The 17,273-nt window shown below is 32.6% G+C and overlaps 5 protein-coding genes and 1 pseudogene across 5 annotated transcripts; 4 read left to right on the forward strand and 2 right to left on the reverse strand.

Moving 5' to 3' along the window:
* The first annotated feature begins 863 nt into the window (after positions 1-863).
* Positions 864-2,864, forward strand: LOC120136243 (annotated as a pseudogene).
* Positions 2,577-11,846, forward strand: LOC120136242. Its single transcript, XM_039152342.1, has 3 exons — positions 2,577-2,588; positions 4,045-4,070; positions 11,250-11,846. The coding sequence occupies exon 3, from the start codon at positions 11,251-11,253 to the stop codon at positions 11,764-11,766; it is 516 nt and encodes a 171-aa protein (XP_039008273.1). The 5' UTR covers positions 2,577-2,588; positions 4,045-4,070; position 11,250; the 3' UTR covers positions 11,767-11,846.
* LOC120136241 (GLABRA2 expression modulator-like) lies at positions 5,075-7,106 on the reverse strand. Its single transcript, XM_039152341.1, has 4 exons — positions 6,538-7,106; positions 6,351-6,452; positions 5,658-5,929; positions 5,075-5,489 (listed from the first exon to the last, which is right to left on the reverse strand). The coding sequence occupies exons 1-4, from the start codon at positions 6,902-6,904 to the stop codon at positions 5,301-5,303; spliced, it is 930 nt and encodes a 309-aa protein (XP_039008272.1). The 5' UTR covers positions 6,905-7,106; the 3' UTR covers positions 5,075-5,300.
* On the reverse strand, positions 7,951-9,097 carry LOC120136240 (putative clathrin assembly protein At4g40080). The gene is made up of 2 exons (XM_039152340.1): positions 8,663-9,097; positions 7,951-8,572 (listed from the first exon to the last, which is right to left on the reverse strand). The coding sequence occupies exons 1-2, from the start codon at positions 9,094-9,096 to the stop codon at positions 7,969-7,971; spliced, it is 1,038 nt and encodes a 345-aa protein (XP_039008271.1). The 5' UTR covers position 9,097; the 3' UTR covers positions 7,951-7,968.
* Positions 11,847-13,492: 1,646 nt separating the features above from the next.
* On the forward strand, positions 13,493-14,818 carry LOC120135863 (nucleolar and coiled-body phosphoprotein 1-like). The gene has a single exon (XM_039152040.1). The coding sequence runs from the start codon at positions 13,493-13,495 to the stop codon at positions 14,816-14,818; it is 1,326 nt and encodes a 441-aa protein (XP_039007971.1).
* On the forward strand, positions 14,815-15,861 carry LOC120135864 (smoothelin-like protein 1). Its single transcript, XM_039152041.1, has one exon. The coding sequence runs from the start codon at positions 14,815-14,817 to the stop codon at positions 15,859-15,861; it is 1,047 nt and encodes a 348-aa protein (XP_039007972.1).
* Positions 15,862-17,273: the final 1,412 nt, after the last annotated feature.

The raw sequence follows: 17,273 nt of genomic DNA on the forward strand, positions 1-17,273 counted from the left end.
TTGTCGATATTATAAGGTATCATAAGTCTTCCCTTGTTTGTTTAGGATTTAAATGATTCTTTCAGATGTTATGTTCGAAAAATATCGAGACGACATAGCAAGTATCTATGTTATTTAATTTAATTAATGTTATTTTATGTCTTAATCAATTAATATCTTATTTAGTTTAAACTAGTTGATAATATAATATCACATGTAGTACCTGCAATATATATACATTTTCATTTTCATTATCTTTTAACCAATCAAAATTGATATTTAAATCAATTCGATTTGTTTAAGATTTATGATTTATTTTATGATTAAGCATAGTTTATTATAATTTCATTTATTCTGTATTAATTTTAAAAATATTGTTTTTAAAAAAATATAATTCAAGTTAAAAATATTCAAAATTTGATTTTATAAATCAATTAGATAATTTGATGCTTGAATGGCGTAAATAATTATAAGATGATACTTTTAGATAAATTTATATCATATAATTAGATATATTTTTTATATGTTATGTTGTAGTTTAATTTAATTAGATTATAAAATAAAAAAATCATTTTAATTTACAATGATAAGTATCTTGGTTCGTTTATAAATGAAAATTACAATGAAAAAATCACAATTCAAATAAATTAAAATAGCTAATGATAAATTTTTATCAAAAAAATTGCTAATGATAAATAAAATCAATAAACAAAGCTTAACATATGTAAGAAACAAAGAATATAATAATATGTTTGATAAAAAAAACATACGATAACATGATACTAAAATAACATTTATCTTAAAAATAAAATGAAAATGAATTTGGTCAAATTTATTACTATTTTTCATTTCCATTTTTGCAGTAATTATAACATTTTTTTTCAATATGTTTCCTTTCTAGTTCCTTTTTCGCAATGGCGCGGCTGCCCTCTCCTCGATCCCTCGATTTCGTTTCTCATTTTGCCCTAAAATCGCAACTTGTCTTTCCCTACATAAAGCTTCTCTTGTTGCAACAGTCTTCGCTCAGCCCCACTCCCTTTCACTCTCTCTTTTTGGTTTTACTGTATAATCAAAATTATGCTCTTCCCCACAACCCCATTGGTGACTCATTTTCAACTCAAAGCTTCCTCCTTCATCCTGAATTGACGTTTCTTTCATTTTTTTTCCCTGGGGTTTCGTTGCACCTCACCTTTTTGGGGGGTTTTCTTTAAAAAAAATGACAGAAAATCTCGACTGTTCGGCCTCAAATCTCCTCTGTACAGAGAACACAAGCTGTTGCTTTGATGGTGTCTTGATTTCAGTGCCGTGGATGAGTTTGGGGTATCCCCTGCCTTTGAAAAGCAAACCTTTAATCAAAATGATCCTTTTCTTGTAACCAACAGATCAACTTCTTTGGTGGGTTGTCCTGGTTTTGAATTACAAAGTGATGATGTAATTAAGGAAATTTTTGAAAAAGAGATGATGCATTTGCCTGGATATGATTATCTCAAGAGACTGAGAACTGGGGATTTGGACTTGAGTGCCAGGAAACAGGCCATTGAGTGGATTTGTAAGGTCTGTTTGTTTTTGCCTCTTTGCTTGTTTAATCCATTTAACCAGCTTTTGTAACCAGTTTTATGTGTTATGTGCTGTGAATGATGGTTTTAATCCTTCATTTTTCATCAACAGGCTTCTGCTTATTTCAGCTTTGGACATTTGAGTATTTGCCTATCAATTAACTACTTGGATAGGTTCCTATCAATGTATAGCTTGCCTGTAAGTGTTCTCGAATTAGCCTCAAATTTCGATTCTTCAAGTTCTTAAATCCTAATGTAATCACTGATTAAAATTGCACAGAGAGATAAGACATGGGCAATCCAACTTTTGGCTGTTGCATGTTTATATATTGCAGCTAAAATGGAGGAGACCATGGTGCCTTCATCTGTAAATTTGCAGGTGAATGATTCAATGTTTTTGCAATGCAGTTTAATCACTTGGTCTTTTCCCCGGTTCGAGATTCGTGATTGTTTTTGTTTGCAGGTAGGGGAACCAAAGTTTGTGTTTGAAGCTAAAACAATCCAAAGAATGGAGCTTTTGGTTTTAAGCACATTGAAGTGGAGAATGCTAGTTTTAACACCTTGTTCCTTCATTGATTACTTCTTGAGCAAGCTTTGTAACGATCAATATCCGTCATCGACTTTGATCTCTAGATCGTTACAACTAATATTGAACACGATCAGAGGTTTAATTCTCACTATATCTACTTTGTTTACGTTTTTCATCGAGAAATGGTGGATCTAATGAATGAATGCAGGTATTGACTTGTTGGAGTTCAGACCGTCTGAAATTGCTGCAGCGGTGGCCGTTTCCATTTCAAGAGAAACGCAAGGGTTCACCATAGATAAAGCTATTTCATCATTCATTTTTTTTTCAAAAGGTAAAAAATAAGATAACAAAACTCGAGAGATGACAAATTCGGTTGACGTTCGACAATTTCTTTTGCAGGAAAGAGTATTGAAGTGTGTTCAAGTGATGAAGGATTCGACATTCATCGACTGCACCACAACTCCTTCACCTTCGTCTGTACCCCAAAGCCCCATTGGGGTATTGGATGGCTCAACATGTTTGAGCTATAAAAGTGATGAAGCAAAACATGGTTTATTTCCAAATAGTTGTAATCCGAGACCAGACATTAAAAGGAGGAAACTTGACAACAAATCACCTCAACTGGATGTCATGTTCCATGAGGCCTGAAATCATTTGGTTTTGTTGCTTGAAACAGAGTGAAAATAGGAATATACATAGGAATAAAATTTCAAGGTGAATATATACATATATATATATATTCACATACAGTTTAAGAACCCACAACTATATATATATAAATAGATGGATCACAAGAAGAAGTGGAGGGTGCCTTGGTTTTAGAAAGAAATACTACAGGTTACTTATTATTATTGTTTTTATTTGTTGTAGATTTTAGTTATATACATGAGAAAAAATCAAGCTAGAAGTTATAATCGAAACCGTGTAATATTCTTTCAGGCAGCAATTGGAGTGCAATTATGGCATTTTAGTAATAAATTGAACAACGTTGTTTATTTGATGGTGGGTGCTTGGTTTAAGGTTTTTTGTTAATTAATTATTTATCTTAAATCATTTATATATTTATATTTATATTTATATAAGGATAAATGTTATCATTAATCATCAATTTATTGTTTCTTTACTATTTTAGTTAACAAACTGATTATCTTGTGTAACAAAAACATTATTAATGTTATTTTTTTCGTATTTTGATCTTTGATCGATAAATTTTAGTGAAGATGATGATATTATGTTGATATGATACTTTTTACTTTTTATTTAAATTTTTATGTTATTTTCTTTTATAAATAATAATTTGTGTAGAAAATGATGAGAAAAAAAGTATCATATCATTGTCGTGATTAAAATGTATACAGATAATGATTGAAATAAAAAATTACAGTAAAAATATTTTTATAAAAGAATAATATGATGATCAAAATAAAATAAGAAATACGCAATGCATTGGTGACTAATGCTTGAGTTTATCATTTATATAATCATATTATTGAAGAAGGTGCTTTATGGGTGGGGTCCAGAGAGAGTGAGGTGGACAACAAAAAGAGTTTCGGTTTTAGAGTAAGTCTGGTCAACGTCTGAGATTTGGTTCAGTTTCAAGTCAGTTTGTGTCTGAATTCTGAAAGAAAGAAGAAGAAAAAAAGCACAGAGCATGAGAATCCACGTTGCAGAAAACAAAGAAACTACAAAACTGCAAACTCACAGTCTCTGGGCACTTAGCTGTCAATGTTTTACTTTTTAGGTAATATATAAGTTTGATCATTTTTGTTTTGATTTTATTCACTATTGATCATTTTAAATAAAAAACATTATATTTCGATCATTTATATTATCAGTTTATTATAATTTAATCATTGGATCGTTAATCTTTGTTACTCAAGGCCACGAAATTCTGAAGTGATGCTTTTTAGATGGCCTAGTTGTCATTATAACGTTATAATAAATTATAACAAACTAATATTGTAATAATTGAATTGTAACATTTTAATTTTGTAATTAAAAAAAAATTAATCAAACTTTATCATTTAAGATTTCCTTGAATAGGTTTATAGCGAAAGCACATTTAGTGTGCATGTAGGGACAAAGTTAGAATTACATATTGAGAGCAGCAAATTATTGAAGTTAAAAATAATAAGTATTTATTAGGTAATTAATCTAAAAATTGAAAAGAGAAAAAATTTAATTTTATTTAAACTTAAAGTAAAAGGACCTAAAATATTATTACAGTAAAAGTTTTGGGAGGGGAGAAAAAACCTCTCTCACTATCCACGTACCTTCATCTATAGTACCATAAAATTCAAGAGTTTGTGTATGATAAGATTTGAGTTTGTGTATGATACGATTTGAATTTATTATGTTAATATGTTAAAATATAAATACATCTTAATATTTATTGAAAAGAAAAAACAAATCTTCATAGTTATTATGTTTAATTGTCAATTAAATCTTAATTGGATCACTATCATTATCAAGTTACTAATGCAACACATAAAAGGATAATGATTTCAAACGAATTGTATTTTGGTCACCTATTTTTTGGTCACCTGTATATTCTCACATTTATATTTTGGTCATCTATTTTTTTAAGCCATACCTATTATACGTTTCATTTCAATTTTTGTCAATTGTTGTTAGTTTGATTGTTGACTTAACGTAAATAGTAATGTGACATGGTATAATAGCAGTTTCAGTCCACAATACATCGTTTTGCTATTTTCGTTACACAACTAAGGAATGAGACACAAAAAAAATCAAATTTGAAAGTGTGATGGTAAAATCAACAATATTTAAAGTTGGATGATCAAAACGGAAATACGGTAAAATTTGTGTGACCAAATATTGAATTTACCTACGAAAATAGTAATAATATGTTGCTACTCGCTAATAAATTTGTTCAATGACCCAGCCGGAATTACTAAATAAATTTGTCATTAAATTATCACTTCCAAATGCTATAAATGTGCATAAGTTAAATGTATCAGGTCATTTTAGCATAAGATACAATATTTAATTAGCAACATAATGCATGAGATTGCACGGATTACAGCAACTGGCATTTCAAACACATCGAGTTTAAAACATAACAGATTCATTATATTCTGCCCTTCTTAACATTAATCAGATATCCATTAACGTTACCTAACTTTTGATTTCCAACACTGAATAGCTTTCGGTGTAGCATGTCGGACGATAACGAGTTGCAAGACCAAATGAATGTTACGCTGGTAGAAACGGTATCACGAAGATTGCGAGCTATGGAGTTGCAAAGCTTCCTTTAGGAATGTAACAGCTCCGTCATAGTTTAAGAAGCCCATGAACCAAAATTCATGACCATCAACAGAGACAACTTGAATGTACTTTTCAGCAGAATTGAGTCGGCTCGTTGAAGGATTAACTGATTTAAGTTTATGTAATGGCATAACTACCTGTTTTAACCAGTAAAAAGAATGTCCAGAATCATAAAGCAGAATTCTATGTTACTCAAACTTGAGTGAGACGTATTTCATTCATTTAGAGGATTCATGTTCAAACATGAGCATCAGATACGAAAGAGGATGTAAAGTGTAAGGATGTAAAGTGTAATGCAAGCATACCTTATAGTAGCTCCATTCAGTTTGGGTAGCATTTTTATAGGAAAGAGGAGTGTCACTGCAATATGCAAGTTTTGCTGTAGATACATATAAAACTCCCATGACAGGGCCAGCTGTTGTGGATAAATAACATGCAAATGAGTTTCCAAGTTGCTCTTCCGGAACCATCGCAAAAGTTTGTCTGAATATCTTCTCGTAGCCGCCTTCAGCTAAAACCTTTGTTCCTTGAGCAATTCTTCCCATGGCTGCCTCACCCAAACTCGGGCTTGTTTTTACTGATTTCATGAACATGAACAGTAAATTAAAATAAATAAATAAATTATGATGTTAAAATTAAAAACTAATATTAATGTTCTTTTAAAATGAAATTTGTTTTTAATAGTTTCTATATCAAATTTATAAATTATTTTTAAGAAAAATTTTGGAGTGTCCTATTATCAACATAACTCCGCTCATGAATTGGAGTATGAATATGTTGTAATTGAAAATAAGTAAATTCAAGTATTGAATTTGATAAAAACACATATAACATTAAAAAATTAAATTCAAATATCAAATAATATATTAAATCTGTAAGTTTTTATTATTTATCGAAAACAAGTATTGTATTTATCATAATTATGACATGGAAAATCTTAATGTTAGCATATAAAATATATATAAGAAATAAAAATCAATAAACAAGAGAAAACATACAGTGCTGCCACGTGTTCCCTGCCAGATCCTCGGCTTTTCTCGCGGCTTCTTCGGCTGTTCTCCCCCATCTCACCAATACCTCTTTCACTGTGTCCATTTTCTCTGTTTCCAATTTCAAAATTAATTAAAGATTTGAAAGAAAGAAAAAAGAAGATAGTGAATTCGGAATAAATGTCTAATTGCTTGCCTTTGAAGGAAGTAAAAAAAGATTCGGGAGCAGGATCGTGAGCAATGTAAGGATTGGGTCCGTTAGGAGCGGACCTGGCGACGCCGTGATCCGAAGCAGGCGATTCACTAACCAACTCGGGACTCAATTGAACCGATTTCCTGGATCCGGATGACGTTTGATTCGGTGATTGCATTTCCTCGCTTTGAATCTGGCTCTCCCTCGGATTCTGAGTCTGTTTCCCTTCTTTTACTTCCGGCTCTGTTGTTGACACCATAACAAAGCCTTCAGTGTCCATCGCGGGATCCGACTCTTTCTGGTTGGATTCTTCGGCCGGAGGTTTCTTTGAGTTGGATTTTGGCTCGGCTACCGTCTTTAATTGCTCCATTCTGCCAGAACGTTCAGCAAAAAAATGGCTGCGCGCGAGGTTTTTCTCTGGAAGTTTAGCGGCTGGAGGTTGGAATTTTATCTTATTGACCGCCTTGTGTTTATTCTTTCGATTTGTTTGAATTTAATTGAATCGTATTTGATTATTATTTTATCTAACAAAAGAAAAGAATAACTTAAGCTGAACAGAACCGGAAAAGGAAGGGATAACTTGAGCTCCTGCTGGATATCTCCACTCGTACATCAACTTCAATTCTTACGGCAGAAATAAATAAAGGAATAATATTATATGAGATATCTGTATTTTGATTAAAATATTTAATATAATATTTAAATTATTATTCTATATGATCAATAATTAATTAATTTAGTAAGTTAAAACACTAAATCTCTTAAATAAGATTAAAATTTTAAATTCTGATGTTTGTAAATGAAGTAAACTTAGTGAGGAGAATTGTCTTCGCCTTTATAGTATTCGATTTTGATTAATCGATCAATATATTAAATATTGATGGTTATATAAAAAAATTATATGTAGAATTTTATTGATTAATTTGATGTTTCTTAATAATATTAACTTAATCGTTACATGTTTTAATCCAATACTATAAATGATCGGTGAAATGATAATTCTGATGATCCATGTTTCATATTAAATATATAGATAAAATGTAATTATCACATTAAACATCTCGAATATATATATATATATATATATATATATTAAATTTGATAAAATATTATATGTGAGGTTATAATTTTTTTCAAAATCTCAAAAGTGGATCGATACAAATGGGAACTTTCCGACTTCATAACAGCATGTCTAGGCTTTTGTTGAGAATGGGGTTGGTGTCTTTCACCCGCACAGTGCACCTTTGGCTGACACGTCATTTGGGAATTAGGATGCTTCTTTGTTATTGGTTAATTTATGCACGATTTTAAAAGCAATCATAACACAAAATTTATTTAAAATAAATAAATTTAAAATTTTTCATTCATCTAAACATTTTATTAGTTAATAATGTATCAAACAATAATCGTTAAGTAAAAAATTAATCTCAAAGCTTAGAAACAAAACCTTATTGAAGAGAACTTAACTGAGTCAGCAAGCTTCAGAACTCGCTCCCCATACCGAGATGATTCGCTAACCTTGTTCTTAATGCTCCCCGTACTCAACAAGCTTCCTCCTCCTCCGTACACTTTATCGTTCCCAATTTGATCCTTAATTTCACTGATCGAATGCCAAACAGTCTCAAACAACACATTCTTCATCTGCGAAAGTGCCGACAATCTCTCTTTACAATCTTCCAATCTCTTCAAACCAAGCACCAACTCAACCGAGTCAGAAAAGCTCAAACAACTCAGTCTCTCTTTAAACTCTCCGACTCGGATTGAAACCTCGTTGATCGATGACAAATAATCCTCACCCACCAATCCCGCAACCTCTTCCACCAATAAGTTACCGTCGGCATGAGAAGAATCGGGCATTTTCGAAAACTGTTCAGTCAAATTCACCAGATAGTTTATCTCATTAAGCAGTTGGCTATTTATAAGCGATGACACTTTCTCTTCTTGCTCTTCATCTTTATCTGCACTGCTTGAATTTGAACTTATAAAGAACCCCAGAATCCTTGACGTTTGTAACAGATTTTCAAGGTATAAAGCATACCTGCAAATTGTTTTCATTGTATATTTGCTCTAAATTTGATATTGAAACCAAATATTTTCTGGGGAAAAAATCTAATGAACGAAAACATACCACCGAACCCAAGAGGAAAGTTCCCAGGTTAACGACGTTGTGTTATCTCTGAAATCGGAAAGTTTAAGGTAGTTTCGGCCGCCATTGGAAGGGTAAACAGAGAGCTGATCTTGAAGAATGAAGCTGCCACGTTTAACGATGTGATGAGCGGTGATGAGGCACTTGAGGGCAACGGAGGCGTCACGGGTAGTCTGGAGACGGTCCATGAGGGCCTCGACGACGGTGGAAACGATGGCGCGTGAGGTATGACCGGAGGCAAGTAAAGCGTCCAAGTGCCTTGGGTCGGGTAGAGTGAAAGGATCGTGGGTTGTGGCTCGTAGTAAGGCTAAGTGGAGGGATAGGGTTTTGGGATCGGAAAACAAAGCTGCTTTGCTTTGAGAAGCTTTGTCTTTGATGATTCCGATGATGTCCCAGAGAATTGGTATCCGCCCCATTGAAGAAAATAAAGTGATCATTTATTTTATTGGGCAAAAATCCTCAGATAATGCATTGAAAAAAAAAACATTTCTTCAGATATCAAACTTATGACGACTTGGTTTCTCTTTTGTCTTTTATAAAGTAGAATATTCAATTATAGTTAAACTTTTTTAAAAATTATTAAAATATCATAAAATTTATTATAAAATCGTCATCTTGATGTTATAAAGTAGTCATTAATTTATTAAATTATTATAAAATAATTCTTAAATTTATCAAATTATCCTAACATCTTAATGATGAATATCTCATTGTTCATCCTCTTTGTTATGATAATTGGCATCCAATTGTTTCATAGAGACAAATAGATTGCTTCTATAACAAAGCTCTTATATGTACAATGGTTCGGTTGAATTGAAGAGTTTGAAGTCTGTTGATTTTTCATCTTTTATTTTTTTTATTTTGTTTCCTTTTCTTCTTCTTTCTTATTTTCTTTTTATTTATTTTATGGCGAGGTACTTTAAAAGTATGTAACATCTTCAAATTTTAAAATTAAAATTTTCTTTGAGAAATGTGTTAGATTCTATTAAGTTCATTAGAGCAATTGATAATTCAATTTGGGATTAAACTTGAAATCTATAGGTGAAATTAAAAGCTTAAGAATCAAATTGTAAAAGAAGAAAAAGTGAGAGATTTGCATGTCAATTATTCCAAAAACCTATATTAATGGATTTTGATGGACATTTATATGTTATTATAGAATTATTGATATGTTTTATATAAAATTTGTTATTATGTGTAATATTGATAAACACCCAGTTAGGCTACATTTTGAGCCAAAACGAATTGAATAGGGAAAAGAAAGATATTTTCCTCATCTTCTCTAAATCCTCCTTAACCTCCATTACTGAATGTTTAAAGAACTTCTGGGAGAAAGTCTGATATGGAATCCTTAAACCCTAAAACTAAGGTTTGTGATACCTTAAATTTAACAACCATTTAGAGCCATCCATCTTAGATTTCAAAGTTTGATATGGAATCCTTAAACCCTAAAACTTATACTTTAAGGAACAAGATAAAATGGAAATTTTTGAGATCAGGAAGAAACTAAGATAATCTAATAATTTATCAATCTCAGAAATATAGTAAATTTGAATTATTTGAATGTGGTCAAAATTATATGTGTGTGTTTATGTGCTTTATAATTTCAGTTTGTATAGGAAAATTATATAAAATGCCTAATTTGTGATTCTAACTCTAAAACGAGTATTTTGGTAGTATATTATATAAAAATGTATGTACTTATGTATTTTGATAATAACTTCTAATGCTATGATATATATTTGAACATGCTAGTATATGTATGTGTTATATGTATTGATTCTCGACTAGATCGTGTTAAGGATGTAACACATGTGCCATGATATGATTAGATTTATTAAATTATATTAAAATTATGATCAAATTGGTTGAATATGTAAGTAATGAAGACCAACTCTGTAAAATTATACCAACTTTGTTAATTGTCAAATGAGGTCCTCTATCAACTGTTGACTGTAGGAGAATTAATTCGTATCATTTAAATTGTTAAATTATCTAATTGATATGTGATGACACGTGTCACTATATGATTAGAGGATTAAATTTATTAAATTAAATTTAAATTAGGATCAAATGTATAAATAATTAGGAATAAATGTATAATTATATCAATTTTGTTATCTATCACATCAGTTACTCTTTCAAATATTAATTAGAGATGATTTGATCGAGTGATGTGATTGATAAAATTTAAAAATCTATTGTCAAATTAGAATAACCCATAGTTAAATAAAATGGTGAAGGTTTGTAATTTACCCATATATTTTTAAGTTTAAATGGTGTTCAGAAATTGGTGGGCCCACTGCACGTGAGAGTGAGAAAGCTTGCGTCGCTGTCTAAATTTTGAACAGATTTCATCAGACATCACGATCTTTTAAAAGATCAAACGGCTATGACCACCACATTGATCTACAAAGATCACACTAACGTGTAACTCACAGATATGTTTTGCATACGACTTTCTACGCTGAAAGTTCTAGGAAGCATAGTGTGTATATATTATACACACACATACACAGAGCAATCAAAGAGATTGAACAGTTTGAGAGTGTTTTTCTTCTAATTCTGGGATGGGCTTCTCTGAAAGATGCAAGAATCACCCAAATCACAATGAAAAGCAAGGGGTTTGCGCTTCATGTCTGAGAGAGAGATTATCTCTTCTTTGTTCTGCTTCATACACAGAAGTTAATTCCATACTTTTCGCTTCATCCTCTCCGTCGCCCTATTTTTCTCCCGCCGACGACTCTTCGCTTCCATCTTCGACCTCCGCCTCCCCCGCCTTCTCTCAACATCGTAAGCGGAACGGTTTCGGCGGGACGGGAATAAAGGGGCTGTTTTCATCGTCGTCGTTGTCGACGACGTCGTCTTCGTCGATCATGGTAAAGCTTGGTAGTATTAAGGGTTTGAAGAAGAGTAGATCGATTGCGTTAGTAACAAGGAACGTGGAGGAAGAAGAGGCTAAGAAGGGAAAGAATAAGAAAAAAGGGTTTTGGTCTAAGCTGCTGAGTTTCAAAGGGAAGAAGAATGTTCTCACGCATTCAACCAGTATGAGATTCATGATTGGTAGAGTTAATCAGATTTTCTAGGGTTTCATTTTCAATGATAATTTGTGCTTTATTTATTTATTTATTTATTTATTTTTACTCTTCTTCTTCCTTACGTAATTATGTATGGGAATTAAAGTTTTTACTATCAGCTCCAATCCTTATTTATATATGTAACATAAATCGTAATTGTTTCTAATTCCACCTTGTCTAATATCATTTCTCAAAAATAATTACAAGAAATGAATTTAAGCCTCATATTTTCTCATATAATATCGTTGGAAAAAAGGAATTAAAAAATTAACAATATTTTTTAAATAAAAAAAAAAGTCATTCAAGGTTTCTAGTGTAATAAGTAATTGCATGTTGAATTAGGTTTAGGTCATTCACTCTATTTCCTAAGCTTATGTCATGCTAGTGTTCATGCATATCAAGAATGTTGACTTCTGATCATAAATATCACTGTCCGAATAGAATTATACTGCTTTAAGTTTAAAGAGCCGTGATTTGTTCGACTACATTAGATCGTTTTTGTTCTAAACTTGGTTCCAAAATTCCCATTGTTTTCAGCCCCATTGCTTTTCATTCCTAAACCGTGCGGATTGCTACCTTTTCCTCCACTATTAATATTAAATACGACATTAGCATAATATGAGAAAATATAAAATTTATATAAATATAAAATACCGTAAATATAATTATGATACGATGAATAAAATACATTGATTATTACCAACAATCAGTTGATCTAGTGGGATGAGAGATTAGATTCCTTAAGTAAGATCATGAGTTTAAATTCTAATGTTTGCGAATAGAGCAAACTGGATTAAGAGGGTCGTTCTTGTCTCTGCAGTACCCGATCTAGATTAATCGATTAATGAATCGAAAATGGATGATTACATAAAAATAAATAAAAACACACTGATTATTAAGTCGTATGGTTTTTTTATTAAATATTATAAAAGTAATATCAATAAAATTAAATATTTTTAATTTGAAAGTAGAAGATTGTGTGAGATTTCAAAGTGTAGGGGACCGCAAGAATCAGATTGATGTAAATAAAATTGATGGAAGTTATATAAATACGATCCCATAGAACCCGTGATCCCTCGTTTCCTTCTCATCATTCTCATATTGTATCCTCTGTCATTATGGTCCGATATAAATAGTGATTATAATGTGACATACATTTTGTCTGTGGAGTGGACATCCGTTGGGTTATTGTTGGAATTATTTTTTTTTTGCTTCTTTTGGTTTGAGTTTGTTAGAATTTATTATCTAAAATTTAATTTATATGAATTAAATTATTGAGTAACTTTAATGGCAAAAGAAAATGTTATTATTTATTAAAAACTCAAGTTTATATAATTATATGTGTAAAGTGTGTTGGCTAATGTCATTTGTTTTATTTTAAGATTTATGACGTATAATTCAGTGTCTACATATTAGAGTGTAGGATTTAGGCTCTTTAGATTATAGAATATTAAAATAGGTAGAGTTGTATAAATTAAATTTTACACAACATGATTATTTGATACGGACAGTATAAAGTTTGAAGTTCTTGTCTATTTTACTGTCATGTTTTATTCAAGGTTTAGAATTTTCGACTCACACTGAAAGCCGAGGAAAACAACAAGAAAGCCATGGATGATTTAGCTTCGGCATTGCAGGAAGTGATAATCGAATCGAACCAAACCAAACCAAGGATAAGCTGTCGTTAACAGAGGAAGAGCTGAAGAAGACGAAAACGGAAGTCGAGGAATTGAAGATGATGCTGAAGAAAGTCAAGGATCAATGCCTGGACGAACGAAGAGAGGCCGATCGACAAAAGAACATTGCCGCGAGATTAAGGTTAGAAGCTAAAGAATCTATCATTGCATGGAGTGAACAACAGAAAGGGTTCGTTGAATGCATTAAAAAGGCTGAATTAGAAAATAATGCTGCACGAGAAGAGTGCAAAACATTTAAGGAATCACTTAAAGAAGCTGAGGAAGCGAACAATAAATCCAAGGAAGAGATTCAGAAAATAAGGGACATAATGAGACAGGCCTTAAATGAAGCAAATGTAGCCAAAGCAGCAGCAAGCGCTGCTAAGGAAGAAATTTCCCAACTCAAAGACGCCCTTGCTCAAAAGGAAGAAGCTTTGAAATTGCTTAATCAAGAAAACGAAAGGCCTGCGAGAAGCAAAGCTTGCGCTCGAACGAAATCACCAGCAAGAAGGACCGCGTTGATGACGATGAAGCAGTACTCCGAAATGGAGGATTCCGAGCAAGGTAAGGAACATACTGATCATGATAAAGAAAGCAAACAACCTACATTAAGACCATCACCGCTACCAGTGCTGAGGAGGACCGCATTGTTAACGATGAGGCAGCACTCGGAATTCGAGAATTCCGAGAACGGTATGGAACATAATGATCATGATCACGAAGGCGAACATCCCACACTACCAAAAAGACCACCATCACCTTTACCGGTTGCGAGGAGGGCTGCGTTGTTAACTATGAGGCAGTACCCTGAAATGGAGAATTCTGAACAGGGTAAGGAACATAATGATTATGATAAAGAAGCCGAACATCCCACACTAGGACCAAAAAGACCGCCATCACCAATACCGACGATGAGAAAGGCTATGTTGATGACGATAAAGCATTACAAGGAACATAATGATCATTATAAAGAAAGCGAACAATCTGCAATAAGGCCATCAAGATCACCATTAGTGTTACCAGCAATAACGACGAAGGTGAGAATGAGCGCATCGATGACAAATTTGAAGTTGTGCTCTGAAATGGAGGATTCTCAGCAAGGTAAGAAGCAAAAACCAATGAATTCAACACATCATGACAAGGAACATAATGATCATGATAAAGAAAGCGAACAATCTGCACCAAGGCCATCAAGATCAACACCAGTATTACCAGCAACAATGACGAAGTTGTGCTCGGAAATGGAGGATAACGAGCATGGTAAGAAACAAAAACCAATGGATTCAACGACGCATCATGACAAGGAACGTAAAAATATGATAAAGAAAGCAAATAATATGCACCCGGACCATCAAGATCACCATCACCGTTGCCAGCAACAATGACAACAATGAAATGTTCAGAAATGGAGGATTCTGATCAAGGTGAGAAAAAGGAACCTACGGATTCAAAACATGATTACAAGGAACATAAAGATCATGATAAAGAAAGCGAACAGCCCGCACCCAGACCATCAGGATCACCATCATCGTTACCAGCAACAATGACAACAATGGAATGTTCAGAAATGGAGGATTCCGATAAAAGTAAGATAAAGGAACCAATGGATTCAACACATCATGAAAAGGAGCATAAAGATGATGATAAAGAAAGTGAACAACCCGCACCAGGATCACCATCACCGTTACCAGCAACAACGACGATAAAGGAGTGCTTGGAAATGGAGGACCATGAACAAGGTAAGAAACAGGAACCAACGGATTCAACACAATATTACAAGGAACATAAAGACCATGATAAAGAAAGTGAACAACCCGCACCAGGATCACCATCACCGTTACCAGCAACAACGACGATAAAGGAGTGCTTGGAAATGGAGGACCATGAACAAGGTAAGAAACAGGAACCAACGGATTCAACACAATATTACAAGGAACATAAAGACCATGATAAAGAAAGTGAACAACCCGCGCCAGGATCACCATCACTGATACAGGAAACAACGACAATAAAGGAGTACTGCTCGGCAACGGAGGACCATGAGCATGGTAAGAAACAAGAATCAACGGATTCAGCACATGATAAAGAAAGTGAACAAGCGGCGCCAGGATCACCATCCCCGTTACCAGCAACAACGACGATAAAGGAGTGCTTGGAAACGAAGGAAAATGAGCAAGGTAAGAAACAGGAACCAATGGATTCAACACAACATAACAATGAACATAAAAATCATGATAAAGAAAGTGAGCAACCCACGCCAAGATCATCAAAACCGCTATCAGTATCACCATTACCCTCAACGAGGAGGGTGCGGAGGGCGATATCGATGACGATGCATGAGTTCTTGAAAATGGAGGATGATGAAACAGATAAGTTACAAAAACCAACGAGTCCAACACTTCATGATAAAGAACACCATTGCCAATGAAGACTACGAAGAGGTCGATGTCGATGACGATGAAAGAGTTCTTGGCAATGGAGGATGATGGGATAAATAAGATGCAAAATCCTGACTCAAGTTCAGATAAGCCATTAATGGACTCAAGTTCAACACAACTTTCCAAAGAACAAAAAGAAAATGATAAAGAATTTCAATTTGCTAAGAGAGCAAATCCTGTTCCTTTTATACCCACCAACTCTTGTTTGATTATAAAATTCCCACTTAAACACAAGTACCAAGAAGAAGTGCCACCCAAAGAATCCGATGATGATTCGGACTATGAAGACTTCGACCCGCTTAAGGGCTCCATCTTCGACATAGCTGAAACCCCAAAAACTGAAGCAGGGTCGACAATTCAATCGAAAAGGGCTGATGATGAATCAACGAACGTTGAGGAGCTTACTCACCCTCACCCTGATTCAACTCATGTAGATGAGGAAGGTGATAAAACCAGAACAAGGAGATTGATTTCAAAACTTGGTGGTCTTATAGGAGTGAGAAATCTTTACAGGAGAGAACAACCTCCTGTAGAATGATTTACTGAAAACGCTAACAAAATCTTCTGTATCTATTTTTATTTATTTATAAAATGATTACTTATACTTTTTTTCTTAATTATTTAGATAAGATCTGTTTAAGAAAATAATATATTTGTGTGATGTTTACATAATCCAATTATTTATGACGAACTCGACCATTTTTTAATATTGTCTAAATCATATACATGTGTTGTTATTTTCTTGTATAACCCAATAATATATGCTTCATTTGAGTAATGTATAGCCCATGAGGAATATAAAATTATTTAAATTTGAACACATTTTTCGATTCATCGCATAAAATTGTAATAAATTCAAAGACTAATTCAATGATAATTGACGGTTGATAGATACATTTGTTTTTGTATGCATACAAGCTTCTATCCTTGCTAACTTTATAAGTGGAAATTCCAAGATGAAAATTTGACAAAATTTGACTTAATTCTTGAGAATTCACATACATCCTATAAATTCAATTTCTTAAATTTAGAATCTCTAATCATTGTATGTCTAACTTCATATATTTTTACTGTTACGATAATTATATTAATTAAATTAATAATCATCACCCGCAAAACAAAAGTGTATAATTACTGAAGTCTATTTTCTCAATCAATTTGATGATGATAACGCAGAGAGGAAAAAAAGGGTAAATTACAACATTACTTACTGAATTTTACTTTCTTTCTTATTTTACTCACCGTACTTTCAATTTTTCAATTTACTCAATAAATTTTATACATTAAATTTTTTTATCACTCATAGATGACATGGATTATTTTATTATTTTTTATGACATGTCATATTTTTATTAATAATTTAATATTATTTAAGACTATAATAAACAAATAAATATTAAAA

This window comes from Hibiscus syriacus, unplaced genomic scaffold (genome assembly GCF_006381635.1).
Source record: "Hibiscus syriacus cultivar Baekdansim isolate YM2019G1 unplaced genomic scaffold, ASM638163v2 tig00110621_pilon, whole genome shotgun sequence".
NCBI classification, from domain to species: domain Eukaryota; kingdom Viridiplantae; phylum Streptophyta; class Magnoliopsida; order Malvales; family Malvaceae; genus Hibiscus; species Hibiscus syriacus.